Here is a 27,356-nt window from a genome sequence, read left to right on the forward strand (position 1 = left end):
TTGACTCACTAATGGTCATTTGGTTGAGATAGTTAGTGAGTTGTGGTTACTTTTGTGAGCAATCTTGTGATTCTACCTGTTTTTTATTTCTTTTTGCCAGGGAGAATCAGAGCTTAGTTAGTTCTTTGTAACAATTTTTATTCATTTTATGATATTTACAGCTTTAGCAAAAAAAAAAAAAGTTATCATATATACTTTTAAAAATATAATTAAACTGGAATTACACTGTTGGAACTAGTTTAATTTTAGGGCAATTCTATTAAATAATCATTTTTAAGTTTTTATCACAAAAATAACTATAAAAATGATCAAAATAACTCTTTTTAATTTTAAAATTTTTCATTTTTATTTTTTCAAATTTCAAACCCTATATCAAAAACCTAGGATCGGGCCTGACTAAAAGCTGACCAAGCATATGTTTGGAGCCCTAAAGTTTACAATTATATTAAGGACCAATAATTGCGACAAAAGCGAAGTCAGTTCTACTGGTCTTTGAAGAAATCAGATGTTCAAGTCGCTGAAGGCCTAAAAGTGTATTATATGCTTGGGGCCCATAAAACTCAGGTCCAACCCTGCCAAAACTCCACCATTTAACTCTAAATCATAAATATATATTAGTTAACCTTATGATAAAAATGTTTTTTTATCCTTCAAAAAAACTTATTTTGGTCATTTTCTCGGTGAGAGTTATTTTTGTGACAAAACTTAAATGGCTAGCATGCAACGAACCACAAGAAATTAACAATTAACAGGCGGTTGTTTACCATGTTATTGTGTGTTCTTTCATTTATAACAATAAAAATAGCAACAATTTAAATGGCTAGCATGCAACGAACCACAAGAAATGGAATTTAACTTGACCTTGAAGTATCCCAAAAAATCTCAAGTAATCTATAATTATGTATCAAATCCCTCCATAATGTAAATCCAATAATCTATAATGTTCCTTCCACGAAAAATCATATTCTGTATATCTGTAATAGTGATATAAGTGTGTATAAATGCAATCATGCATCCAAAATTAGTTGATGTCAAAATAAAATGAAAGAATAATTAAAAAAAAATAGTAAACGAAATATGGGTTCATTTGTTAGTTTCCACGAATCTATCACTGGCTACGTGAATGCAAAACATCAGCACACATATATGTAGTAGAAAATGTAGATTTATGTGGTGAATTTGCAGTAAAAATCTAAGTTACTATTTTATCAGTATTGTTGGTTTGTAACATTTTTGATGTATAAATTACAGTATATATTATTTTTAAATATAAATAATATTTTAATAAAAATATTTTAAAAATAAAATACAGAAATTAAAATTTACTAAGGATGTTGATATATATAAAGCTCTGTACATATAAAAATAATTTATGTACATGAAATTTTTATTACCCATCAATGTTAAAAGTTAAAATTATTTGAAAATTTTAATTGACTATTAAAGTGAAATTTCTAAAAATATTTTATTTACATAACTTTTTAATAACCAGAGAAAATTAACAACTAAAATAATAGAATTTTTTAACTAATTAAAATGAAAATATGATTTTAGAAAAGCTTTTTGGTATAATTTAGAGAAAAACTTTGGTTAACAAGTATATAACCATATTGTATTAACTAATGTAAATTTAAGGTATACGGCCACATGATTATGTATTGTAAATTGTTAAAATTCGCAATATTTAAAAAGCAGACGTGGGTAGTTGATTGACAAACCCAAAATTTTCTTTACCTCAAATCTTAATACATGAGATTTTTGTTGATGTAGAATTAAGATTTGAGTTATCATTTTTACAAATGCTATAACTCAAAATTATAACTCAACAATAATTAATTATAACTCAAACACAATTTCAAAATCTTAAAACTAATTCATGATTGGTAACATTTTGATTTATATGCTTAAATCAACTTATATTCTTAAATTCGTATTATGTTTTACTTTTTACTTTTCACAAAAACGTTATACTTTTGATTCTAACTAAAATAGGCAAATAAATTTAGTTGTCATGAATTCTTACCGGCGCTAAATAAGATATGCTATTCTTTTCTTGATGGTCGCTGATGATGTGCCTCAGTCCGAGGAACTCGACCATCAGGAAGATCAGGACATTCCAACCGAGGTTCATCGTCCCAACCAAGGCCGAGCTGTGTACCGGATCGATCCACGGATGGACGGGATGGAGCTTAGACTAGATCCTCGACCTATCAGCCGAACTGACCGTACTGGATCGTCTCTCTCTCGGACAACTCGCCAATCTCAGACTGACGGTCAAGCCAGAAGCAACTTAGGCCGAGCCGAACAAGGAACTGGACGCGACTTCTCTCTTCTCGCACGTTTGGAACGTACCGACCGTATTGACGAACTGATCGATCCATTTGATCAGTTCATGCACTTTGATCATCCAAATCCCTCTAAGGCACAGATTCTTCATCTTTCAGAAGACTTGGGACGCTTATGGTCGAAGATGGTTCAGGAGACGGACAAGACGGAACAGACGGACCGGCCCGCGACCGTCCTGCTCTTGGCCGCGGTTCAACCAGCCGAGGGGTCACTTTGACCAGTCCGCAAATTGAAGAGTCTTTCTTCTTTGTCTTTCAAAATTCTAGTCAAATGTCTTTAATTTGATTTGTCTTTCAAACTTCTAGTCAAGTAGCCCCTTTGTCTCCTACTTGTACTATAAATAAGTGTTTCATTCCATTAATAAAATCAGATCATTTTGGATTAAGTTTCTGAGTTTAAACTCTCTGTTCTCTTTAGAACTTGTTTTCGATTGTCTTGGTGAGTCATATCCGAGCAATTCACTTCTCAACTAGTTGGTCTTGTGAGTCATATCAAGCAACCAGTTCGAGATCTTCCTTGGCGGACTTGTGAGTCATATCAAGCGCCATTGAAGTCGGGAATATCAAGGGAACATCCGCAACCCTTGTGCGACCCAACGTTCCATCAGTTCTCCTTTCCGGAGTTCATATTCAAACGAATCCAGTCGAGGGCAATCCGATCTTAGGGTCCTTCAAGTGGTATCAGAGCCACTCTTCTGGTATTCTCTACCTTGATCCATCTTCTCATCTTCCATTTTCTTCTAAACACTTCTTCATCTGTCTATCTTGAATCCGGGCCCCTCATTACCATCCACTTATAAAAAAAAAAAAAAAAAAAAAGAAAGAGTTTACTTTGTGGATTGGTGGTGGAAGAGGAAGCCTGCTGGCTGAGGAGAAATCCAGCCTTTGAGGAGGTTAAAACGGATTCTTTTAAAACAAATCTCTTATCTTTCTATCTTTAAAAGTTCCCGTGTGTTTTGCTTAAGTTTGGCCATCCAGATTCCGAGATCTGTTCTTCATAGAACTTTGAGTGGAAACTTGAGTGATCACTTTTAAATCGAGAGAAACACGTGTGTGGGTGAGGAACAAACATTTGAGAGTGTGAGTTTTAATCCTAACGTTTTGTGTTTAAAGAAATTTCAGGAACCATGAGTAGCCATGAAGAACAAAACCGTCCCGGAAATTCAGTTGCTGGACTATCTAATCTTCAGATGCGAGCTTTGAATGATTCTTTTTCTAACCTTATAAACACAGGTCTAGAGCAGATCCATCAAAGGCTTGACGAACTTCAAGTAAGCCAGTCCCATCCTAGATCAAGGACAAGAACCAATCAGCCGCGAAGGAATACCCGGTCAGATGATGAGTTTCCTGATGAGGACGCCCAAGAGGACGAGGTCAGATCCGCTTACCGACCAAGAAGAGGTCATAGAACTCGAAATCCAGGTGATGTCAATCCATTTGCTAGAAACAATCGTACTGATGATAGTTTGAACGGATTGAAATTGAAAATTCCACCTTTTGATGGTAAAAACGACCCTGATGCTTTTCTAGAGTGGGAAAGAAAAATTGAGCATGTCTTTGATTGTCAAAACTATTCTGAACTTAGAAAAGTAAGGCTTGCGGCCACTGAATTCTCTGGCTATGCTATTAACTGGTATGATCAAGTGTTGACCCACAGGAAGAGAACAGGTGAGCGGCCGATTGAGACATGGGATGAGCTTACTTTGTTGATGAGGAAACGATTTGTGCCAACCCATTATCACCGCGACCTTCACCAGAAGCTAAGACGTTTGCTTCAAGGAACCAAATCTGTGGAAGACTATTATCAAGAGATGGAAGTTTTGATTACCAAAACGGACACGGATGAACCTTTGGACGCCACTATGGCTCGCTTTCTTTCAGGCCTCAACCGTGACATCCAAGATCGTATGGAGCTTCAAGAGTATGGAAGTGTGGAACAGATGCTACACAAAGCCATCTTGATCGAGCAACAACTCAAGAGAAGGAGTTTCTCAAAACCGGCCACTACTTCTAAGCCGGCCTATTCTCCTAAACCGGCCTATGCTCCTAAGCCAAGCTATCAAGACAAAGGTAAGTCGCCTATCACAACACATACTGCCTTTAAAACTAATGTTTCCACTCGTGATGACAAAGGAAAAGCAGTAGACGACTCAAGCCGAGCAAGAGACATTAGATGTTTCAAATGTCAAGGGCTAGGACATTATGCCAAGAACTGTCCAAACCAGCGTGTGATGATACTCTTGGAAAATGGTGAATTTGAGTCCGAGGATGAACAAGAAGACAAGGAGGATCTTGGTCCTATATTTGATAAGGAAGAGGAGTCCTTTGACTACCCCCATCACGGACCATTACTTGTGGCTAGGAAGGCATGGAACGATTCCATCTTCGATAAAACGGACGGCCCCGCGAACGACCACACGGACAACGACCATGACCCGACCTTTGATCCAAATTCTAAGCCGATCTTTGATGATGAAGATAGCTTTGACTATCCAGCTCACGGACCACTACTGGTCACTAGACGTTCCTTGAGTATTCAGCCCAAAACCAATGAAAAGGAACAAAGGGAGAATCTCTTTCATTCTCGTTGTTTAATCTCTGAAAAAGTTTGTTCTTTGATCATTGATGGTGGGAGTTGTACTAATGTTGCTAGTGATACTCTTGTCAGGAAATTAGGTCTAGCTACTCGACCTCTCTCACGTCCTTTCAGGTTGGAATGGCTCAATGAAACTGGTGAACAGTATGTTAAGGAGCAAGTCACGATCCCTCTCACCATTGGTCGTTATGAAGACGAGATTGTGTGCAACGTTCTTCCCATGGATGCTTGTCATGTTCTGTTGGGACGTCCATGGCAGTTTGATAAAAGAACCGTCCATGATGGTTACACAAACCGGCACTCCTTCGACCATAAAGGAAAGAAGATCACGCTTGTACCACTCTCGCCCTTGGAGGTCCATCAAGACCAGCTCCAACTCAAAAAGAACCGTGAACAAGAGTCCAAACCGGACAAACATGAGTCCTCAGTCCGGAACTCCAACTTCTTTGTCAAACAAAGTCAGGTTAAGAAGTCTCTTCACTCTCAAAAGCCATTTCTTTTACTTGTGTACAAAGAATCTCTGATGGCTTCTACTTCTTCTAACCTTGCACCGGAAGTTCCGAGTGATTTGCTAGATGTCTTGCAGGAATATTCGGATGTCTTTCCAGATGAAAACCCAAAGGGTTTACCACCAGTACGAGGGATTGAACATCAGATTGACTTTGTTCCGGGTGCGTCTCTACCTAACCGGCCAGCTTACAGAACCAATCCGGTGGAGACCAAGGAACTTGAGAAACAAATTGGAGACCTTATGGAGAAAGGTTACATCAGGGAAAGCCTCAGTCCTTGTGCCGTTCCAGTTCTACTTGTCCCCAAAAAGGATGGATCATGGCGCATGTGTGTGGACTGCCGTGCCATCAACAACATTACGGTAAAGTATAGGCATCCCATTCCTAGACTAGACGACATGCTTGATGAACTTTACGGTTCATGTGTCTTTTCTAAGATAGATTTGAAAAGTGGCTATCACCAAATCCGAATGAAAGAAGGTGATGAATGGAAAACTGCATTTAAAACCAAGCTAGGATTGTATGAATGGTTGGTCATGCCATTTGGTCTTACTAATGCACCTAGCACTTTCATGCGATTGATGAACCATATCTTGAGAGCATTCATTGGTCATTTTGTGGTAGTTTACTTTGATGATATTCTTGTCTACAGCAAGAACATGGATGAACATAAGAAACATTTGAAATCTGTCCTTGAAGTTCTTAGAAAGGAACATTTGTTTGCTAACCTTGGAAAGTGTTCTTTTGGCACAGATCATGTGGTCTTCTTAGGTTTTGTTGTAGGTGCTGAAGGACTTAGAGTGGACGAGGAGAAAATCAAAGCCATCCGAGACTGGCCAAGTCCAACGAACGTGAGTGAAGTAAGGAGCTTCCACGGCCTTGCTGGGTTCTATCGACGGTTCGTCCAAGATTTCAGTACCATAGCGGCCCCATTGACCGAAGTCATTAAAAAGAATGTTGGGTTCAAATGGGAACAAGCTCAAGAAGAAGCCTTCCAAATCCTTAAAGGGAAGTTGACTAATGCTCCTTTACTTGTTCTTCCTGACTTTTCTAAAACGTTTGAGATCGAATGTGATGCTTCGGGTGTTGGTATTGGTGCAGTTTTGATGCAGGATAGAAAGCCTATTGCTTACTTCAGTGAGAAGCTTGGAGGCGCCACACTCAACTACCCAACTTATGATCAAGAGTTGTATGCTTTGGTAAGAGCTCTTCAAACATGGCAACACTATCTTTGGCCTAAGGAGTTTGTTATCCACACGGATCATCAGTCCCTGAAACACCTTAAGGGTCAACAGAAGCTGAACAAGAGGCATGCCCGCTGGGTTGAATTCATTGAGACATTTCCTTATGTCATCAAATACAAGCAAGGTAAGGAAAACGTTGTGGCTGATGCCTTGTCCCGAAGGTATACTCTTCTTTCAGCCCTCGAAACAAAACTTCTCGGTTTTGAATTTATCAAAGACTTATATGCTTCTGATCCGGATTTTAAAGAAATTTTCAACAAGTGTTCCAGAGTGGCTTATGGCAAGTATTATCGAAACTCGGGTTTTCTTTTCTATGATAACCGTTTGTGTGTGCCCCAATGTTCTTTGAGGGAACTGTTTCTCAGGGAATCTCATGGAGGAGGTCTTATGGGACACTTTGGAGTCAAGAAGACATACAAGGCCGTGTATGATCATTTCTACTGGCCTAGCTTGATGAAGGACGTAGAGAGAATTTGTGGCCGATGTGTGGTGTGCAAGAAGTCCAAAGCCAAGGCATCCAATCACGGTTTGTACTCGGCCTTACCTATTCCTTCTCATCCTTGGATTGATATTTCTATGGACTTTGTTCTTGGATTGCCTAGAACTAAGAATGGCCGAGACTCTATCTTTGTGGTTGTCGATAGATTTTCGAAAATGGCTCACTTTATTCCTTGCCATAAAACTGATGATGCTGTACAAGTTGCTGATCTGTTCTTTAGGGAAATTGTGAGATTGCATGGAATACCTAAGACCATTGTTTCTGATCGTGATGCTAAGTTTCTTAGTTATTTTTGGAAAACTTTGTGGTCTAAGTTAGGAACGAGATTGATGTTTTCCACAACTTGTCATCCGCAAACTGATGGTCAAACCGAAGTTGTTAATCGAACTTTGTCTGCTTTGCTTAGATCTTTGGTCAAGAAAAATCTTAAGTCTTGGGAAGATTGCTTGCCGCATGTTGAGTTTGCTTATAATCATGCTATGCATTCAGCTACAAAGTTCTCTCCTTTTGAAGTTGTTTATGGTTTTAATCCCTTATCTCCACTTGATCTTTTACCTTTACCTTTGAGTGAAAGAGTTAGTACAGATGGTAAAAGAAGGGCGGACACCATCAAAAAGCTTCATGAGCAAGTTCGAGCCAACATTGAAACCAAAACCGAGGGATACAAAAGATATGCCAACAAGAAGCGAAAGGAGTTGGTTTTCCAAGAAGGTGACTTGGTTTGGGTTCATTTGAGGAAGGAACGATTTCCGGAAGAAAGGAAGTCCAAACTTATGCCTCGAGTCGACGGTCCATTCCGGATTCTTAGAAGGATCAATGATAATGCTTACCAGCTTGATTTGGAAGGTAAGTATGAAATCTCTTCAAGTTTTAATGTTTCTGATCTATCTCCTTTTCTGGCAGATAATCCAGATTTGTGGACAAATCCTTTTGAAGAGGGAGGGAATGATGTGCCTCAGTCCGAGGAACTCGACCATCAGGAAGATCAGGACATTCCAACCGAGGTTCATCGTCCCAACCAAGGCCGAGCTGTGTACCGGATCGATCCACGGATGGACGGGATGGAGCTTAGACTAGATCCTCGACCTATCAGCCGAACTGACCGTACTGGATCGTCTCTCTCTCGGACAACTCGCCAATCTCAGACTGACGGTCAAGCCAGAAGCAACTTAGGCCGAGCCGAACAAGGAACTGGACGCGACTTCTCTCTTCTCGCACGTTTGGAACGTACCGACCGTATTGACGAACTGATCGATCCATTTGATCAGTTCATGCACTTTGATCATCCAAATCCCTCTAAGGCACAGATTCTTCATCTTTCAGAAGACTTGGGACGCTTATGGTCGAAGATGGTTCAGGAGACGGACAAGACGGAACAGACGGACCGGCCCGCGACCGTCCTGCTCTTGGCCGCGGTTCAACCAGCCGAGGGGTCACTTTGACCAGTCCGCAAATTGAAGAGTCTTTCTTCTTTGTCTTTCAAAATTCTAGTCAAATGTCTTTAATTTGATTTGTCTTTCAAACTTCTAGTCAAGTAGCCCCTTTGTCTCCTACTTGTACTATAAATAAGTGTTTCATTCCATTAATAAAATCAGATCATTTTGGATTAAGTTTCTGAGTTTAAACTCTCTGTTCTCTTTAGAACTTGTTTTCGATTGTCTTGGTGAGTCATATCCGAGCAATTCACTTCTCAACTAGTTGGTCTTGTGAGTCATATCAAGCAACCAGTTCGAGATCTTCCTTGGCGGACTTGTGAGTCATATCAAGCGCCATTGAAGTCGGGAATATCAAGGGAACATCCGCAACCCTTGTGCGACCCAACGTTCCATCAGTTCTCCTTTCCGGAGTTCATATTCAAACGAATCCAGTCGAGGGCAATCCGATCTTAGGGTCCTTCAGCTGACTAAGATAATGTTATTGAAATATGCAATGAAGAGATGTTAGAAGTACCTCAAGAAAGTTTCTAGAGGAGGAGTTGCCTTGTTGGGGGATCGACTCTCCTCTATTGTGAAATTATTAGTTCCACATGTGGTCATGCGGATATGAGTCCATGCTTACGGCCCATTTGAATATCCAGGAGAGGATCCATCTGTGAGTTGTACCTCTCCGGAGGTTAGGTATGTGTCTTTAATAAATTCGGATTTAACCATTTTCAGTTAAAAAAATTGCTAAAAAAGTACCTCAAGAGAAACAAAAACAAAAAGATAATGAAATTTCAATTAATAATACATTTGACTTTCATAGTTTTGGAACTAACAAATTATATCTGTAAACGAAGAATAGCGTTGAATGATGTTACTTGTTAGACTACCATATAGAATAGCGTTGAATGATGTTTCAACTCCCGTCGACTACTATATAAACGAAGTAGCCACAAACCATTTAAATCACAACACACGCAACAACAAAACACACAAAGATCAAACAAGGACGTATGAAATGGCGGCCCGAGCCACAACATTCTATAATCTCTTACTAACATCCCTCCAACTCCTCCTAACATGTCACGTAACATTCGCCGCCGGAGGAAAATGGGATCTCCTCCTCTCCAACGTCGGAATCTCCGCCATGCACATGCAACTCCTAAGCAACGACCGTGTGGTGATGTTCGACAGAACCAACTTCGGCCCATCGAACATCTCTCTCCCTAACGGTAACTGCCGTAGAAACCCACAAGACCCCGTCTCCAAAATGGACTGCACAGCTCACTCCATCGAATACGACGTTGCATCAAACAAGGTCCGTCCGTTAACTGTACAATCCAACACATGGTGCTCCTCCGGTTCGGTTAGACCGGACGGTGTCCTCGTCCAAACCGGTGGAGACCGGGACGGTGAACTAAAAGCGAGAACATTCTCTCCTTGTGATGATAACCAATGCGACTGGGTTGAAATAAACAATGGCTTAGCAAAGAGAAGATGGTACTCTTCTAACCATATTCTCCCCGACGGTAAACAAATCGTTATAGGAGGCCGAGGACAATTCAACTACGAGTTCTTTCCCAAAACGACATCACCTAACGTTATAGCGCTGCCGTTTTTGGCTGAGACTAGCGATAAAGGAGAAGAGAATAATCTTTACCCTTACGTTTTTCTCAACACCGATGGGAGACTATTCATATTTGCTAATAACCGAGCGATATTACTAGACTATGTTAAAAACACGGTGGTGAAAACTTATCCGGCGATTCCTGGCGGTGATCCTAGGAGCTATCCTAGCACTGGCTCAGCCGTGTTATTACCGTTGAAGAATCTTGAAGCGGACAAGATCGACGCGGAAGTTCTGGTGTGTGGAGGTGCACCGAAAGGATCTTTCATCCTTGCTTCTAGAAAAAGAACGTTCGTGAAAGCGCTTGACACTTGTGCGAGGATCAAGATTAACGACGAGAATCCTCAATGGATGGTTGAGAAGATGCCACGTGCTAGAGTCATGGGAGACATGACGCTTTTACCTAACGGAGATGTGTTGCTTATCAACGGTGGTTCTGCTGGCTCAGCTGCATGGGAGCTTGGTCGTGAACCTGTATTCGTACCGGACATGTACCATCCCGAGAATCCGGTTAACTCTAGGTTTGAGTCGCTTAACCCCAATACAATACCGAGAATGTATCACTCTACAGCGATTATTCTACGTGATGGGAGAGTTCTTGTCGGAGGAAGTAACCCTCACGCGTTTTACAACTTCACCGGAGTGCTTTTCCCGACAGAGCTAAGCTTGGAAGCTTTCTCTCCGGCTTACCTAGAACCGGAGTTTGCTAAACTTCGGCCAAAGATTACGTCTCCTAAGTCGCAGTCAACGATTACGTACGGGATGAACTTGAAGGTTGAGTTTGAAGTTGCTGGAGAAGTCAAGGGTCCAGTTAAAGTGACTATGGTGTTTCCATCGTTCACTTCACATTCGTTTTCGATGAACCAGAGGCTTTTGGTTTTGGACAATGTTAGCGTTAAGAGAACAAGTTCTGTTTTTGGTGTTTTGTTTGGTACGTCGAGGAACTTTGAGGTTCAAGTGAGGACTCCAAGATCGGCGATTATAGCGCCGCCTGGTTATTATATGATGTTTGTGGTGAATCAAAACATTCCAAGTGAAGGTATTTGGGTAAGGTTACAGTAATTCATATTCATTTGGCTTCATTTCTCTGCTCAAGTTGTGTATGTTTTTTTAATAAGAATTTGTCTTCTCGGTTCGATGATGGATAACTATTTTCCTGACGGAATACATATCATAGTTTGATTGGCGTGTAAGAAATTCAAGACTAGTAGTGCACGAAGAGATCGAAGTAGTACGTAGAACAAACATGAACTGAAAAAGAGTGCTTAGTTAACTTTTGTCTCAATTACATGAAAGCACGTTCTTGATTTAATATACAACTTGCTAAGAGCACCTCCAATGGCAAAGAACCTACATCAAGTTCTTAATCATAAAAGCATTAATATTTTGATAATGATTTTATTTTTTATTTAATTTTTGTATTTTGTACCAAAAGTTAATTCAATTAAAAAGCAATTAGAGCACATCCAATAGTTAGAATTCTAAAAGTTCATGTGTATATATATGTATATATTGTATATGTGTATGTAGTTGTGAGGTCTATTATTTTGTGAAGAACCTCATCCAAAATAATAGACCTCACAACTATATACACATATACAATTTATACATATACATATACATGAATTTTTAGAATTCCAATGGGTAGAACTCGCATTAGAGGTGCTCTTAGAGTTTTTTAAAAAGTTCTATGAAGTTGGCATGCAAGATATTATTCTGACAAAAAAAATTTTTAATTTTTTTTTAATAAGTTTAGAACTCCTCTGCATCCTGCCGATGGAGTTGGCCTAAATACTGGATTATATAAAGGCATGATTAACTTCGATCTCTTAACCGAGGTTCTTAACTCATGATTTGACACCTTTTTTAACATATTTTTCGGTTAAAAGACGATTTTTATTTAAGAGATGATTCTTAGCTTTTCTTATTTAAGAGACGGTTTTTAGCTTTTCTTAGTTAAAATTTAAGAAAAACTAAGAACCGAGTTAATAGACTGGGATTAATCATGGTGAAAGGAAACGGTTTGGCGATGAATGATTAGATAACGAGGTTGGCTTAATTGATTCGTTTACTGTCAACTAGGTCCGTGTCCGCGCTACGCGCGGATTATATACTTTTAATTTTTTTTAAAATTGAATTTTTTGTCCCAGTATGCTAATTGTATTATTTGGAATTTGTATTAAATTTTGTAAATGTTTCGCATATCTATTTTAAGTTATAACTTGTTTGTATTTTTGTTTGATTTAAATTGAAATATAAAATTTTAACATTTTCCATTTAACACATTTTGTGTTGTTATATAACAGATTTTCATTTTTTTAATCCATACATTAATATGACTACCACACTAAATATGGGGAATATATATTACCAAAATTTCTATATGAAAACCTAATATTACCTGGTATTTTATCTGAAAACTCAAATTATCTTGTATATTTATCATAATTTACCAAACCAATTGGTAAACCTGAAATTGATTGGAACCGTTTTTTCCAGATATTAATTGGTTTTCAACATTATTATCCAAACCAAATAAAAAGTCGAGATAATGGGACTGAAACCAAGTCTAATTTCATAAATACCCGTACATATCTTATATATTTTTAGAACTGAAAATTATATAAAAAATATATGTTGAGCCTAAATGTAGACATCAAATTTTTCAAGTTTTTTTTTAATTTTAAAATAAATATATTTATAGTTGAAATATCAAATCTAATCTTTGTCTTATTCAACATATCATGTGTTACTATAAGATTGATTTCAAATTTTAATCCAAAAATAACTAATATGGCTACAAGTCTAAATGCAGGAAAAGTAGATTAATTTTGGGGTTATTTTAAAAAAAAATTTAGAGAGATGGTAGAAAGAGATGGGATGAAAAAAGAAGATAGAGAATGCCATAATGGAATTTTGATTAGTTTGTGAATTTTGTTTTTTTTAGTTATCAGGTGTAATTTATGTTTAATCTTTGCTTTGTTATTTTTCCTTCTTATTTGTCCTTACATTAATTCTTTACTTGTGAGATGTAGAACTCATTTTAGGTGTTAAAGGTCATAACTTCAATTGTCTGAATGCCTCCCCTTTTTTTTGCCTTTTTCTTTTCTCAATTGACCACACGAAGGTTTTAGTTCATCAGTTTATAACTTCTCTTAGAGGTTCGTTTATTTCTGTGAACACCTTTTTTTTATATATTAGAAACAAAGAAATGTATATGTAACACATGTTTACAAATCTGAATACAATGATAATATCCAATATCTCTGCTTTGGAAATTTCATTGTAAAAGCGAAAAAACAAATTCTTGGACGATTCCAGGCAGATTGATCATCCCACGTGTGTTTAGTTAGCACAATAGAAAATAAAAGATGAATGATATATCTATCATCTTTAACATTCTCTCAGCTACTGTAACGTAGTCTCTCAGATAGACACAAAACAATGAATGGGAATAAATACATGTTTTTGTATACCTTTTTCAAGTTCTTGGCATCTGTTTGACTACTAAAATAAAAATGAGCTTACTTTCTAATTAGTTTGGTCTGTGGATCCTCTTGAACGCAATATGGTTCTTTCCATTTCCCATGATGCACTGGACCGAACGTGCCATTACCGGTTCCTTTAGCTCATCGAGATTGTCATTCTTGATGATCTAGAAACAATCAATAACAAAATAATCAGACCAAGGTTGGAAGTTGCACCAGATTATTATACTTTTTGTTTGACTCTTGACATGTCAGAAAACTTTATGAGACACTGGCACAAATCTAGATTTCAAATGCAAACAAATAAAAGTGATAACATGTATAAGATTCTAAAGTTGATCATATCTGCAAATAAAAGTTCATGGTTCTCTAAATTCAAACTAACACTGACACCATCATGCTGACATGCATTGACGCATGGTACATGGCCTCAGAGAGTGCCTTTGCAAATATTTCGGAAAGGAAGTCATGAGGGATCGATCAACTTCCATGTTTAAACAAAATGAAAGAACTCTGAGATTCAAGCTTGTAAGAAGAAGATGTTACTATAGGATTTTGGTTCTAGTCACCTGAATAATTATCTTCTGGAAAGGATGTCTTTCCATGATAGTTCAGTTACTCAAGAGCACCAGACATGCTTAATAACTCAAGGTCTCCTGCAAGCCAAACAGAATAAGAGCGTTTACAATTCAAAAAGAGAATATCTCAGGCTAACCAATAAGAAATTCATCACTTACTTGTCATCATGAACAGAAACTCCACACTATGCATCATTAGCAAAGAAAGAGCCTGAAACATGAGCAAGATCGTCATGAAACCATACATTTTAACCAATTAAACTACAAATTATTGCAAGTTTCTCTCTGGGAATGGGCTTAACTGAGTGCCTCTATATATAACTTTGTCACACTATGCATGGATTCGCTTTTTCTCCCATGAATCACATCATAGAGAATACATAACAGAAAGCCTATTTTTTTCTGGGAAAAAAAGCTTATTTTTTTCTGGAAAAAAAAAATTGCTGTCACCAATGTTAATGATATTCATATTTACCTCCTAAGCATGTACACGATTTCTTCCAAATTTTTTAATTGGAGGAAAGTGATTCCTTAGAAGACTTTTCTGACCTTCATCTCTTGTCTAAGTTGGTCCCTTTCACAATGCCAGTCAAAGGATCTCTGCAAAATGAAGTCTTCCCCTTCATCATAGGTTATACCTTAGAACACAAGAATGGGATCAGGCATGCTGCTGCTAAATTAGCTTTGACTTCTCCATGCCAATGCTTGAATTCTGGGAGACAGAGAAACACGTCCAATACCAACATTAAAGTAGTCAACAACCTAAGCTCAAGACTGGCATTGTGAAGCAATATTGTAATATATGAATATATACTGTCAGATACCATCCTAGGACTGTAATGGATACAAATAGTGATAGCACTTGGACTTTGCTTGTTAACATCAAGACTGACTTAGCAAGATCTCAGATGCAATTTACAAACCTAGTTGAAACGTTGATGTTGATAAGTTAAGAGTACAGATTTGCCATATAGCTTTTCTCGTGAAGTAAGCTAAGTCTTTAGTTTCTTATATCTCAGTTACTGCAGAACAGGAAGAAACACTCAACGTATGCATTTCCCAACTAAAAGCCACAAGCATTAAACATTTATGTATATACCTCTAAATTATCTCCTTCTCCTGAAAAATATTTCTTCCCTTCGACTCCAAGTCAAACTCAATCTCCTGCATACAAATCTAAAGCAAAGTTCTGAACTTTACTGAAACCCACAAACCAATATAGTGCTTTTTAGATTCTAACCAACAAAGGTCGTACCTGAACATCAAGATGCATGAGAGCAGCGGAAGGAATAAATTGACGTGGCAGTATAGTACTTTTTCATTTGACCGGTTCCGCCGCTATGTTTGATCGGCACGTCGGAGAACACAACGGCCTTGCCGTTTGGCGGAGAGACACCGGTTTTGCCGGTACGATTGACCAGCTCCGCGGAGGAGACACCGCTCTTTCTGTTTGGTTTCTTCGAGATAAGATTGCCGCAAACAGTGGATTTGCTGTTAGAATTCATAGCCTTAGAGAATACACACAATTTTGTGTGTAATAAATCTGGGAAAAAAGAATTATAAAGAAACTTAGGGGTAGAAAGGCGAAAGGGAGCCATAAAGGAGATTTCGCAGGATTTATTGCACAGAAATGGAGTAGTGTGTGGATTGATCGACGATCAGTTGAAGAAGTGGAAACGACGAAGATAGGAGAGGCATAAGAGATTCATCGTCTCAACTTTATCGCTGTAGGGTTTCTTTTGGATTGGGCTTTTGGGCCAAATTTTACAATTTACGGATCAAGAAAATAAAACAACCCAACACCTGTGTGACGTGGCAAAAAAACAGTTCCTCATTGGATGATTTTAATTGCCTACGTGGACAGCCTGGCTACTCCTCATATATCCCTTTTAGTATTAGTTAGAGCACCATTATCCCTAACAACTCTATTGGGGTGCTTATACATTTTTTTAGTATTAAATGGGTGTTAAGCACCTCTTTAAGCAACTTCTTATATTTTAACCTCCAATGCAAGTTGCTTATTATGGGTTGCTTAAAAAAATTTATTTAACATTATTTTATATAAGATTAAATCTATTTATTATATAAAACATATTTAATCATAACATTTAGAATATAAATTTTATTATTAAAACATAAGAACAAAGATTAGTACAATAATCGACAATAATTTGAAAGAAACATCCGAGCTCAATTGTTGTCTTCATCATATCCAAATTTATTCCACAAATGTTCAACCAAATCAGCTTTTAGTTGTTCATGCATTTGTCTATCACGAATTCTAGTTCGAACACCCATCATATTGGCGACATTTGAAGGGATATCTGTAGAAAAGTTGAGATCCACATGTGAACTTCCGTTGTCTTCTGCATGTTGGAACTCGGAAAGATGAAATTGCGTGTATCCATCGCGTTCATCTTCTACTATCATATTATGGAGTATGATACATGCTCTCATAATCTTTCCAATTTTGACTTTATCCCAAAAAAGTGCTGGATTTTTAACGATTGACAGAGTAAGTCACTTGCGGAGCTTGACCATTTATTATGTCATCAAAAACAGGTGAGCGGTCAAGAACATTTATATCATTTAAGGTACCTGGAGGTCCAAAAAACGCATGCCATATCCAGAGATCGTATGAAGCAACCGCCTCCAAAACGATTGTTGGTTTACCCGAACCACGCGAATATTGCCCTTTCCAAGCGGTGGGACAATTTTTCCATTCCCAGTGCATACAATCGATGCTTCCTACCATCCCGGGAAATCCACGGTACTCTCCCATATCAAGTAGTCGTTGAAGGTCAGCCGGTGTTGGTCTTCTTAGGTACTCAACACCGAATAAATGTATAATACCTTCCACAAAATTCTCCAAGCATGACCGACTTGTAGTTTCACCAAGGCGGAGGTATTCGTCGACCGTATCCGCAGAAGTACCATACGCCAATAGACGAATGGCTGCCGTACACTTTTGGAGTGCTGATAGACCCAACCTTCCGAGACCGTCTTTCTTTTGGCGGAAGAAGTCAACTTCGTTAGAGAGTCGATCCACAATGTGCAGGAACAATGGTTTGTTCATTCTAAAACGTCGTCGGAAATATTTTTCATGATACGTTGGAGTATCACTGAAATAATCATTCCATAAACGCACATTGCCTTCTTCACGATTTCTTTCGATATAAGCTCGCTTTTTTCTCTTTTTCTTTCGTTCTAGATCACGAATGGTAAGATTTTGAAAATGTTGATCAAAGACTTGATCAAATGCATCATCAAATGCATCATCAAATGTATCATCAAATGTATCATCTAGAGGGGTTTGAGAAGAAGATGCCATATGAAAATGGTATTGTGATAAAGAGACGGGAAAAAAATTTGATAAAGAGACGGCTACGGAAAAAAGATTTGATAAAGAAAGAACAAGAACAAGTTTGGTGGTAATTGTTTTTGGTGTGAAAGAGACTGTTATAAACTCGAGAAAAAGAAGTTGTTTTATAGAGAGAACATGAAATGGCTTTGATCAATCTATAGAGAGAACATGAAATTGCTTGTATGGTTACAAAGAGAGAACAAGAAGTTGTTTTATAGAGAACATGAAGGAGAATACGTATCTCCATAATCCGTGACTACACAAGCAAACAAAATAGTAGACAAGACTACACTACTCAAACAAGCAAAAGAGTAGACAAGACTACACAACACAAGACAACAAAAGAGTAGACAACACTACACAACACAAGTCCGTGAAACTGAGTATCAAACATCCATGACTCTTCAAGTCCGTGACTCTTCCACAGTACACACGTCCGTGACTCGTCCACACTTTACAATGCACCATGATCTTCAAGCGATCCATCCTGAAGAAGAACAACACCAAAACGATCACTCATCCAAAAACAGTCACATAAAACATATATATCTGTTGGACATAAAAGATCACTCAGCCAAAATGATCACTCATCCAGAGATTAAAACAAGAACATAAACCTTTTTATAACATCACTAACCAGGACAATGAAACATAAGTTACAAGCCGATGAAATAAAACAGAAACAGAGATCAAAAACAGTGACATACAACAACCAGGAAACTTAACCAACAAACAAAGATTAAAACCGAGACTTAATAGACTTCATCTAATTAGACATCAACTCAATACTGAGCTGCTTCTTCAGAGCTTCTTCATAATCAGCAAGGGGTTCTTCTTTTGCAAGGAGACGCTCAAGAAGCCTCATCTTCGACACCCTTTCTTTCATCTTAAGATCCTGCTGCTTGATGATCCACATAGTCTCAAACGACGCGTCCAGATCCTTTCCCCCCTCCATCGTCTTCTTACCACGGGCTTTTGCAGCCTTAACACCCTCGGGACGAATACTTCCTTCAGTTGCTGAATGTTCACTGTCCTCACACTTCCTCTTTTTTGACGCAGACAGCTCACTCCACTTCTGGTCATTACGCAACTCTTTCCAAGCATACTCAAGGGTGAACTTTTTGTTATGGTTTGTGAAGAAGATCTCATGGGCTCGCTTGAGGACATCAGTCTCATTTTGCCCACTCGATCTCTCTTTGTTTGCAGCTTCATATGCTCCACAAAACTTGCAAACTACGTCATTAATCTTGTGCCAGCGATTCTTACAGTGAGCTGCCTCTCTCTTCTCACACCCAGCAAGCTTCGGACTAGCATTGTAATACTCAGCAATTCTTTTCCAGAATGCTGAAGACCTTTGCTCGTTCCCAACGATAGGGTCTTTGCTCGTGTTCAGCCACAAGCTGATGAGTACTACATCGTCGGTTGGGGTCCACGCTCTTCTTTCTTTACGGATGGCTTCAGTGTTTGCACCACTGCCACCACTGCCTAAGAAGGGAGCTTGCGATGCAACATTTTGTTGACTGGTAAGTAAGTCAACAAAGTTAGCAGACTCGCTAAATGGATTAAAGTCCATTTTCCAAAGTCAAGAGAAGAGAGAAAAAATAGATAGGAGTCTGTTTGGAGTTGGAAGAGAAGGCAAGAGTTTTAAAGAAGAAATGAACACTCGCATTGAAGAAGTGAAAACACCCAACCACAAACAAATTCGAATTAGACATATATCTACCTTCTATTAATTACTCTATCACAGCCGTAATACACACACAAAGCAAACACTTTATCATCCTCAAAGCAAGTCATTTAACTCAACCACTACTTTTTCATTTAACTCACCACTTCTTTTTCATACAGACACAAATCACTTCTATTTATTACTAACCTAACTCAAACAAAAGGCATTGAATGAGAATAATTCATGAAGACATTTACCTGTATTCCTCCTCTGATTTGACGATCCTTCGTCATCTGCTTTGACGTTCCTTCCTCAACTATCTTGTTTCATTGCGCTCAACAGACAAACATATAAAAACGAAACAAAAATCAGTAGCAGCTCAAAAGACAAACACACAGACAAACACACACTTGATTCAATTCAGTTCCAATTCAATTTCAAAGCAGAACCTAAACCATATGAATTCAAAGCAAATCCTAAATCTCTATTGCATTGTAAAAGCTTTTTATCAACCGTTCAATCATTTTAACAGAGCAAATCCTCTAGAACTTTTACCTCTATTGCAGACGAGAATCACAGTCAATATGGCCTTCTCATCTTCTTTGATCCATCCATATGAAGCAACAAAGACAAAGACAAATCATGAGGCACATACCAACACAACAACTAATCAAAATAACAAATAAGGATACAGATTTACCTTTCGTTTTCATTTACTCTGGCCCGGCGATAGAGATTTCGTCTGCTTCATCATCATCGAGGAGATCGACACAGAGAGTCACGGAGAGATTCATCGGGGAGTCCAAGCAGAGAGAGAGAGACGAGGAGAGATCATCTTCGAGTGATCACGTCGAGGAGAGATCATCTTTGAGGAGCTATCACCAGAAGAGATCACGGAGTCATCGGGGAGAGCGATAGGCACGCCGATTGGGGCGGATTCCATCCAGGAGAGATCAACGACGACTGATTCCGTCGATAGAGAACACGAGATAGAGGAGATTGACGTTGATTCGCCAAGAGAGAGACACAAGAGGAGAGGCGGAATCATCGAGAGAGGAAAAAAAAAGAGACTTTCGTGAGAGAAAGAGAGAGAGAGAGAGAGAGAGAAAGACACGCTCTCAATGGCTAACACGTGTCCATAAACCACGGCGCTTCTTTCGCTTAATTAAGCGTCGTCCCTTGCCTAATTACATCATTTTCTTTTATTTTTAATTCCAAAAATCTATAAGCCACCCCTTAAGCAACCTGGTTAATGGTGCTCTTAGATTTGAATCAACTACCAGTCTCCCACTAATAAACAAATAAAAACGGATTTCATAAGATGGTGGTGTATTGGTGTTATTGATTATGATTTGAATGTCAGTGTACAAAAGTACTTGATTGGAAATCGAATTGAAGTTTCCACGACTCTGAATGATTTATAAGTATATAATGTGAATAATTGGTTGGATTGTAGCTATAAAATTATGTTGTAAATAAATTGGTTGTAACTGTATATTTATTGTTGTAAATTTATTTGCAGAAACTTTTGTTCTAGTTATTTTCTTACGTTACAAAGTAGAGCATCTCTATTGAATATTTATGTGAATTTCAAAAAGATCATTAGCAAAATGGCATTGTATAACAATCTGGCGCAACAGTGAATACTTTTTATGTCATCATATGAGAAAATAAATAATATAATTTCAGGAAAATACAGAACAAATAAAGAAATATGTTTGTCTTCCTTTGGTACCATCAGCAAAATAGCTTTTATTATGGGATGAGTTTGTTGTATGTAATGAAACTATTTGGTACCAGCGAATACTTTATTGATGTCATCATGTCAGCATATGATAAAACAAAACAAAAAAATGTTTCAGAAAATTACAGAACAAAATATGTTTTTATTCCTTTCTTACGAAATAAACTTTGTATTTACTACCCTTTCCTCATAAAGACAAACGTTACACACAAAAAAGCAAAAGCGGAAGAAGAGGAATGATATATAACAATTTTTTTTAAAAATGATGATATATTCTTGGTAAATGCAAATCTCACAATTTAATCCCTTTTCTATTTTATATCTCCCCTCCTCCTCTACTTTATATCTTCACCCACCCCTTTTTTTTTTACTCCATTCGTAGCTCTTCTGTACTTTCAATCCGTTTAGGGTTTCTGAATCTGTCTCCCCATTCTTTCCCCTCTTCTACATTCAATCCTTGTCGTCGCCCCCAGCTCACTAGCCGTTGCTTTCCCGCCACTTTCAAAGCCTCAAACTCCATTACCCGTCTCCAGATCCGTTTTCAATTTCAAAAAAGTTTAAACCTTTCTCGATGGCAGCGACGAATTCAACCTTGGAGAAGAAGGATGAGAGCTCGGAGGAGAAGGGCGGTGAGCTTTTGTTCTGCGGCGCTACTTCCTGGGACATCGTTGGAAGACGCAAAGGTGTCGAAGGCAACTTGCTCTCTCCCACTCGCTTAAGGCCTCTCCTCGGCGTCAACATTCGATTCGTCGCATCTGGTTGCGGTAATAATCCTTCGTTTCCCTCTTAATGGGTTCTGTTTTTCTTTTTAGATCTGTGCGTTGTTGAAGCAAAGATTGACACTTTATGATGTGTGTGTTTATTATAGCGTCGTGTCATTGTGTGGCGTTGGATGTTGAAGGTCGTTGCTACACCTGGGGACGCAATGAGGTAGTGCTTCTTTTGTTTGTTTGTTTGTTTCCACTCTCTTTAAATAGGCTTCTCTGAGATTATTGGTTTGGTGTCGTGTGTTTTCAGAAAGGGCAGTTAGGTCATGGTGATATGATCCAACGTGACAGGCCAACGGTTGTGTCTGGACTCTCCAAGTGAGTTTCTGTTTCCTTTTTGAGAGAGGGATTGATTCTAACTCTTTGTTGAGGGGATTGTGTTTCTTGTTGAAGGTACAAGATTGTGAAGGCCGGAGCAGGGAGGAACCATACGGTTGTTGTTAGCGAGGAAGGCAGGTCGTTTGCTTTTGGATGGAATAAGCATGGGCAGTTGGGTTTAGGCACCGCCAAAAACGGTATATGCTAGTAATCTGATTGTCTTTTAAAGCAGTCTTATTACAACCGTTATATGATGAAATCTTTCTATTGCAGGGTTTGTGTCTGTAGAAGTTGAATCGTCGCCTGTTCCATGTGTTGTCTCTGATGAGGTCACGAGCATTGCTTGTGGGGCTGACTTCACTGTGTGGTTATCTTCTACTGAAGGAGCCTCTATACTGTATGGTTTTCTTTATCTTTTGTTCTTGTTCCTCTTTTTTTTTTTTTTTTTTGCCTTTAAATGGCTTTGCTCAATTTTAGAGTGTTTTGTTTGTTTGTTTATAGGACCGCTGGACTCCCACAATATGGTCAACTTGGTCATGGAACTGATAACGAGGTAATTTTGTTTCGTAGTCAAATCTTGTGATCAATGCTTTCTTCCAACTACTGTTTTTGTAGTTGTAGCATAGTTTCATGATTGGATCCAATGTTCAAGAAATCGCTAGACAGTAATTAGGGCGAGGATTATTGATTTGGCTTGTGCTTAGACCGATTTTTGAACATCTGTACTGATCGTTTAAGAAAAATCGTTTAGAACACTGATTGGATCACATTGTTTGTGGATTAGTCTGAAACTTCCGAACAAGTTTATGAGCTCGTGTATCTTCTCATGTTAAAATTTTCTATCTCTCTGATTTGAACTTGATGAATAGTTTACATTTATATGTCTCTGCCTTGTACTCTAAAACGTTGTGTCTGTGTGTTTTCAGTTCAATATGAAGGATGGCTCAGTTAAACTCGCCTACGAAGCTCAGCCACGTCCTAAAGCCATAGCCTCTCTTGCCGGGGAAACGATTGTCAAAGTTGCATGTGGAGCGAATCATACAGGTACAACCTTAATTCTATCAATCTTTGCCTTTCAAGAAAGCTAACTTCAAATTCTAATATGTTAAATTTCTCTGAATCAGTCGCTGTCGATAAGAATGGGTTTGTTTACACGTAAGTAGCTTCTCTGCTCAAACTTCCAATCATTTTATACATATTCTCTTTCGATTTTTAACCTTGAAACATTATTGCAGATGGGGCTTTGGTGGATATGGAAGGTTGGTACCTTTAGCCCATTTCTGAGTTTTAGAATTTTGAAGAGTGGGATTAGATGTTGGTTGGTTGTGAATTGCAATGCAGGCTTGGACATAGGGAACAGAAAGATGAATGGTCTCCTCGCCGCATTGATGTGTTTCAGAGGAATAATGTTTTGCCTCCTAATGCCATTGTTTCAGCTGGCTCTGCAAACTCTGCTTGTACTGCGGGTAAAGTTGACTTTTTAATCTGAACTCTCTCTCTCTCTCTTTTACCTCTTGTGTTCCAGATTATCTAAATTTGAATTGAATTTTTTCAGGGGGAGGACAGTTATATATGTGGGGAAAGATCAAGAACAATGGTGATGATTGGATGTACCCTAAACCTATGATGGATCTAAGGTTTGTCTTCTAAGTCAAGATTCTTATTGTTACTTTTTTTGATGATTGATTGATTTTTAACGAATTATTGATTCCTTTATGCAAGTGGTTGGAACTTGCGTTGGATGGATTCAGGAAGCATGCATCATTTTGTTGGTGCGGATAGTTCTTGCATAAGCTGGGGTCATGCTCAGTATGGTGAACTTGGTTATGGTCCCCACGGTCAAAAGTAAATGCCTCACTATATATAACTTAACTTATAGTTTAAGCTCCACGTGTGACTATTCACTGTGCTTGTTCTTCCTCGTTTTAGATCCTCTGCGGCGCCTAAGAAGGTGGATATACTCGAGGGAATGCATGTAATGGGGTTAGTGAGTCCTCAAGAGTTTACCCCAGAGATGATTAGTTGGAACCTTTTTTTTTAATCCATTGTGTGTGGTTTATGCAGTGTGGCATGCGGGTTTTGCCATTCTATGGTCATAGTTGACAGAACAGAAGATATCGCTGATCGTCTTGAGCAGGTAAGAAAAGAAACTGAATCATTTCTTATTTGATTGATCCCTCGTCTGGTTCCTTATGCGGTTTATACGTCTTGCAGCTCGAGATATACGACGGGAAAGGATCATTAGAAGGTATACACTCGCATTATAATTTGCTCTCTCCCCTAGGGAGTTTAATCATATTATCTGACGTGTTTCTTTTGTTTTGAACAGAGACTGTTGAACAACCCAAAGAAGAAACTGTGGCAACTACAACAAAGCAACAAGTACCTGCCAAAAGAGGTAGAAAGAGGAAAGCAGCAAAGGCTTCGTCTGACTCTGAACAAGACAGTGGCGAAGAAAACAGCGACAAGGAGAAGGAAGCTAAAGGCAGTGACAGTGACTATAGTGAAGATGGAGAAGAAGAAGCCAATGGCAAGAAACAGACCACTCGTGGCAGAGGACGTGGCCGTGGAGGACGTGGTCGCGGCGGACGCACCGGTAATGGAAAAGCTTCGCCGGTGAAGACCGGTCGGGGAAGAGGAAGACCACGCAAGTCTTAGAAAAACTTACTTTGACTCCGACTTCTCTCGATGTGGTTTAATTTCTTTTTTAACAGTTTTTTTTTTGTTTCTTTTTAATACAATGAGAGGCTGAGAAACATTTTTATCAAACATTTGTTTAGGCTGAGAACTTTGATCGGCTTTTGTATTCTGATGTAAACCACATCGAATGATTTATTTTTCTAGAGACAACATTTCCGTTATTATAGTTTTCAGAACTCAATTGATCATCGACTAGTCTCAGGTCAGATGGGAACCTTGTAAGATTATATAAATGTCGCCGAGTGCGAGAAAACAGTGAATCAGTCCGCAAAATGTTTGACTTGAGATAGATGCAACTAGTGATTTTAAATATGGATACTAGCCATACTTTAAGTTCTTGTTGGTCGTGATGAATGGTTTGTTTCATCTTCACACGCAATCCCTGAGCTTATATTATCACACACAACTTTTTGCTACCGACTACGGCTTCGTTTGTATGCGTGTCCACTTTTTCTGCATACGTGAGAGTTGAGACAATCCCATACCAAAAAAAATAGAATAAATGAAAACAAAGAATTTCTAAGGAGTAAGGTGAGATCAGGCAGTGTTACTAACTATATATGACTTTATTACAATGTTAAAATAATTATTTTCTATTCTGATTTCATTTTCACATAGTCCCACATTTTCATGTGATTCTTTTTTTAAAATCAAATTTCATGTGTTCATGTCTTAATTGCACAAAACAAAAAGGCTGCCTTAAGTGGCGGTAGTTTGTAAATGACACGTTGCAAAAAGCATGCCAATATTACAATGAGTTGTTGTTTTACACTTGCAGGTCTTTTCAATAAGATTAAAAACCAAGAAGAAAATAAATGGGTACATTGATGTTTTTGTCTATGAACAAGGCTATGTATAATCATGGTTGTGACAAAAGAAATGTTAATCTTGTCCAGATGCATAAGGTGAGTGACAAAGAGAATGATAACCATGTTCAGAACCAAAGAGTCAGTGATAAATAGGTCAACTTTGCTTAAAACCAAATAGTCAAATCAGAATACACAGACAAAAAAAAAAAGACAAAACAAAAAACTATAGCCAGAACAAATTGTTTGACAAAAGAAAAAGACAACATATTGAATACAAAGCTAATTGTACTTTATGTCATCATTCAGTGATCTATATTTTTCATATTTAATAGAACAACCCAAATGAATATAATCATAAAAATATCAACATTAATTTGTTTCATGATCGAACAATAAATACTAATTAATTTTTTGTTTTTTAACTTTCATCAACTATCCATCAAACTAAGAGTATTTTAAGCTCAATTCTATAATATATATCTCTAAAACAGAGGAAAAAAATAAAAATGAATTTTTTATTCTAATGTGTTTTTCTATAATAGAGGAATGCTATATTCGCTTATATTTTCCCCTTTAAATATAGAAGAAAAACAACATTCATCTATTTATAGAAGCAAATATAACATTTATCTATTATAGAGAACACAATGAAGAAAATTGTGCAAAAATAGATAAATAGACAAATATAACATTTATCTATTTATCAAAAATTGTGCAAAAGTTGTAATTTATTTCATCATTCAGTATGATCTATGTTTTCATATTTGATAGGATTATTTAATCTGAAATGACTATAATCATAAAATATCAACATTAATTTATTAATTAATCTACTTAATGAGTCAACCTTCAATTGTTCAACTAATGATATTTTACCATGATTAAACATGAATAATCTCAACAATTTGGAAACTTAGTCATTTTCACTGATTAACAGATTTACTTATAATTTCAAACATTTATGTATCCACTGCATTTTGACTTTACTAATGTTATCTTAGTTTTTCTTATTTATTAAGACACTTTTACATTTAATTTTGACAAAATACATACATATACAAAATTTTGCTAATATTGTATATCTTAAATTGATGTGGAAAATATTATATTTTTGCATATAAAATTGGTATGTTTGTAATTATATCATTGTGCGTAATATCAAGCCCGAACCAATGAGACTAATAATACTACTACAGAACAAGAAGGGAAAGAACCATAAAAGCGGGAGAAGAGATTCTTTGGATTATGACCAAGAAGCAAAGAGAAAGCAGAGGAGGCAAGAACTCTCTTCCCCGGTTCATGAAGCCAACATAGTAGGCGAAAGCTAAGATTCAAGAACCTAGCTCACCAAGATCAATCCCTGATATCTTTAAGAAAGAGAAGTTTCCATCAAGAAAAGACATTCACTGCCTGTTGGTTCCAATGGGAAACAAGATTCTTCTCCTAGAATCTAACGGTGGTCTGCGTCTCAAGCACAACCGGGAACAAAGGGTAGCAGATCTCCTCTCCTCCTATGTTTTGATCAATTACTGAGAAAGTGTTTGCTGTTGCCTTTTGTTTTTAACAGATAGAAAATGGCAAATATTTCATTTGCTTTGGTGTTGTTTTGTTTTTTTCCGGACATGATTTCTTTGTCCAGTTTTGATCTTAAAGACAACAAAATATTCCAGTTTCAGAC

The 27,356-nt window shown here is 37.8% G+C and overlaps 3 protein-coding genes and 1 long non-coding RNA gene across 7 annotated transcripts; 2 read left to right on the top strand and 2 right to left on the bottom strand.

The window, feature by feature from the left end:
• Positions 1 to 9,379: 9,379 nt before the first annotated feature.
• Positions 9,380 to 11,651, top strand: LOC106356455 (aldehyde oxidase GLOX-like). Its single transcript, XM_048736806.1, has one exon. It carries the CDS (start codon positions 9,483 to 9,485, stop codon positions 11,301 to 11,303), a length of 1,821 nt encoding a protein of 606 aa, XP_048592763.1. The 5' UTR covers positions 9,380 to 9,482; the 3' UTR covers positions 11,304 to 11,651.
• A 1,785-nt stretch (positions 11,652 to 13,436) lies between these two features.
• Positions 13,437 to 16,122, bottom strand: LOC125576535. Of its 4 annotated transcripts, none has more exons than XR_007314955.1 (7): positions 15,563 to 16,122; positions 15,407 to 15,471; positions 15,231 to 15,329; positions 14,783 to 15,019; positions 14,467 to 14,518; positions 14,299 to 14,385; positions 13,437 to 13,896 (listed from the first exon to the last, which is right to left on the bottom strand). It is a non-coding gene; the product is annotated as an uncharacterized LOC125576535 (long non-coding RNA). The 4 variants fall into 4 exon arrangements; XR_007314953.1 differs by having other exon boundaries at positions 15,407 to 15,483; positions 15,563 to 16,119; XR_007314954.1 differs by lacking the exon at positions 15,231 to 15,329 and having other exon boundaries at positions 13,437 to 13,666; positions 13,770 to 13,896; positions 15,407 to 15,483; positions 15,563 to 16,110.
• Positions 16,123 to 18,437: 2,315 nt separating this feature from the next.
• LOC125576140 (glutathione S-transferase T3-like) lies at positions 18,438 to 19,244 on the bottom strand. The gene has a single exon (XM_048735524.1). It carries the CDS (start codon positions 19,242 to 19,244, stop codon positions 18,438 to 18,440), a length of 807 nt encoding a protein of 268 aa, XP_048591481.1.
• Positions 19,245 to 21,381: 2,137 nt separating this feature from the next.
• Positions 21,382 to 25,030, top strand: LOC106358269 (protein RCC2-like). Its single transcript, XM_048736807.1, has 16 exons — positions 21,382 to 21,848; positions 21,953 to 22,014; positions 22,102 to 22,169; positions 22,245 to 22,366; positions 22,443 to 22,566; positions 22,671 to 22,722; positions 23,096 to 23,213; positions 23,294 to 23,324; positions 23,405 to 23,428; positions 23,511 to 23,635; positions 23,725 to 23,806; positions 23,892 to 24,014; positions 24,099 to 24,152; positions 24,234 to 24,306; positions 24,384 to 24,417; positions 24,499 to 25,030. The coding sequence occupies exons 1-16, from the start codon at positions 21,656 to 21,658 to the stop codon at positions 24,825 to 24,827; spliced, it is 1,614 nt and encodes a 537-aa protein (XP_048592764.1). The 5' UTR covers positions 21,382 to 21,655; the 3' UTR covers positions 24,828 to 25,030.
• Positions 25,031 to 27,356: the final 2,326 nt, after the last annotated feature.

This window comes from Brassica napus, chromosome A7 (assembly GCF_020379485.1).
Source record: "Brassica napus cultivar Da-Ae chromosome A7, Da-Ae, whole genome shotgun sequence".
Taxonomy (NCBI): domain Eukaryota; kingdom Viridiplantae; phylum Streptophyta; class Magnoliopsida; order Brassicales; family Brassicaceae; genus Brassica; species Brassica napus.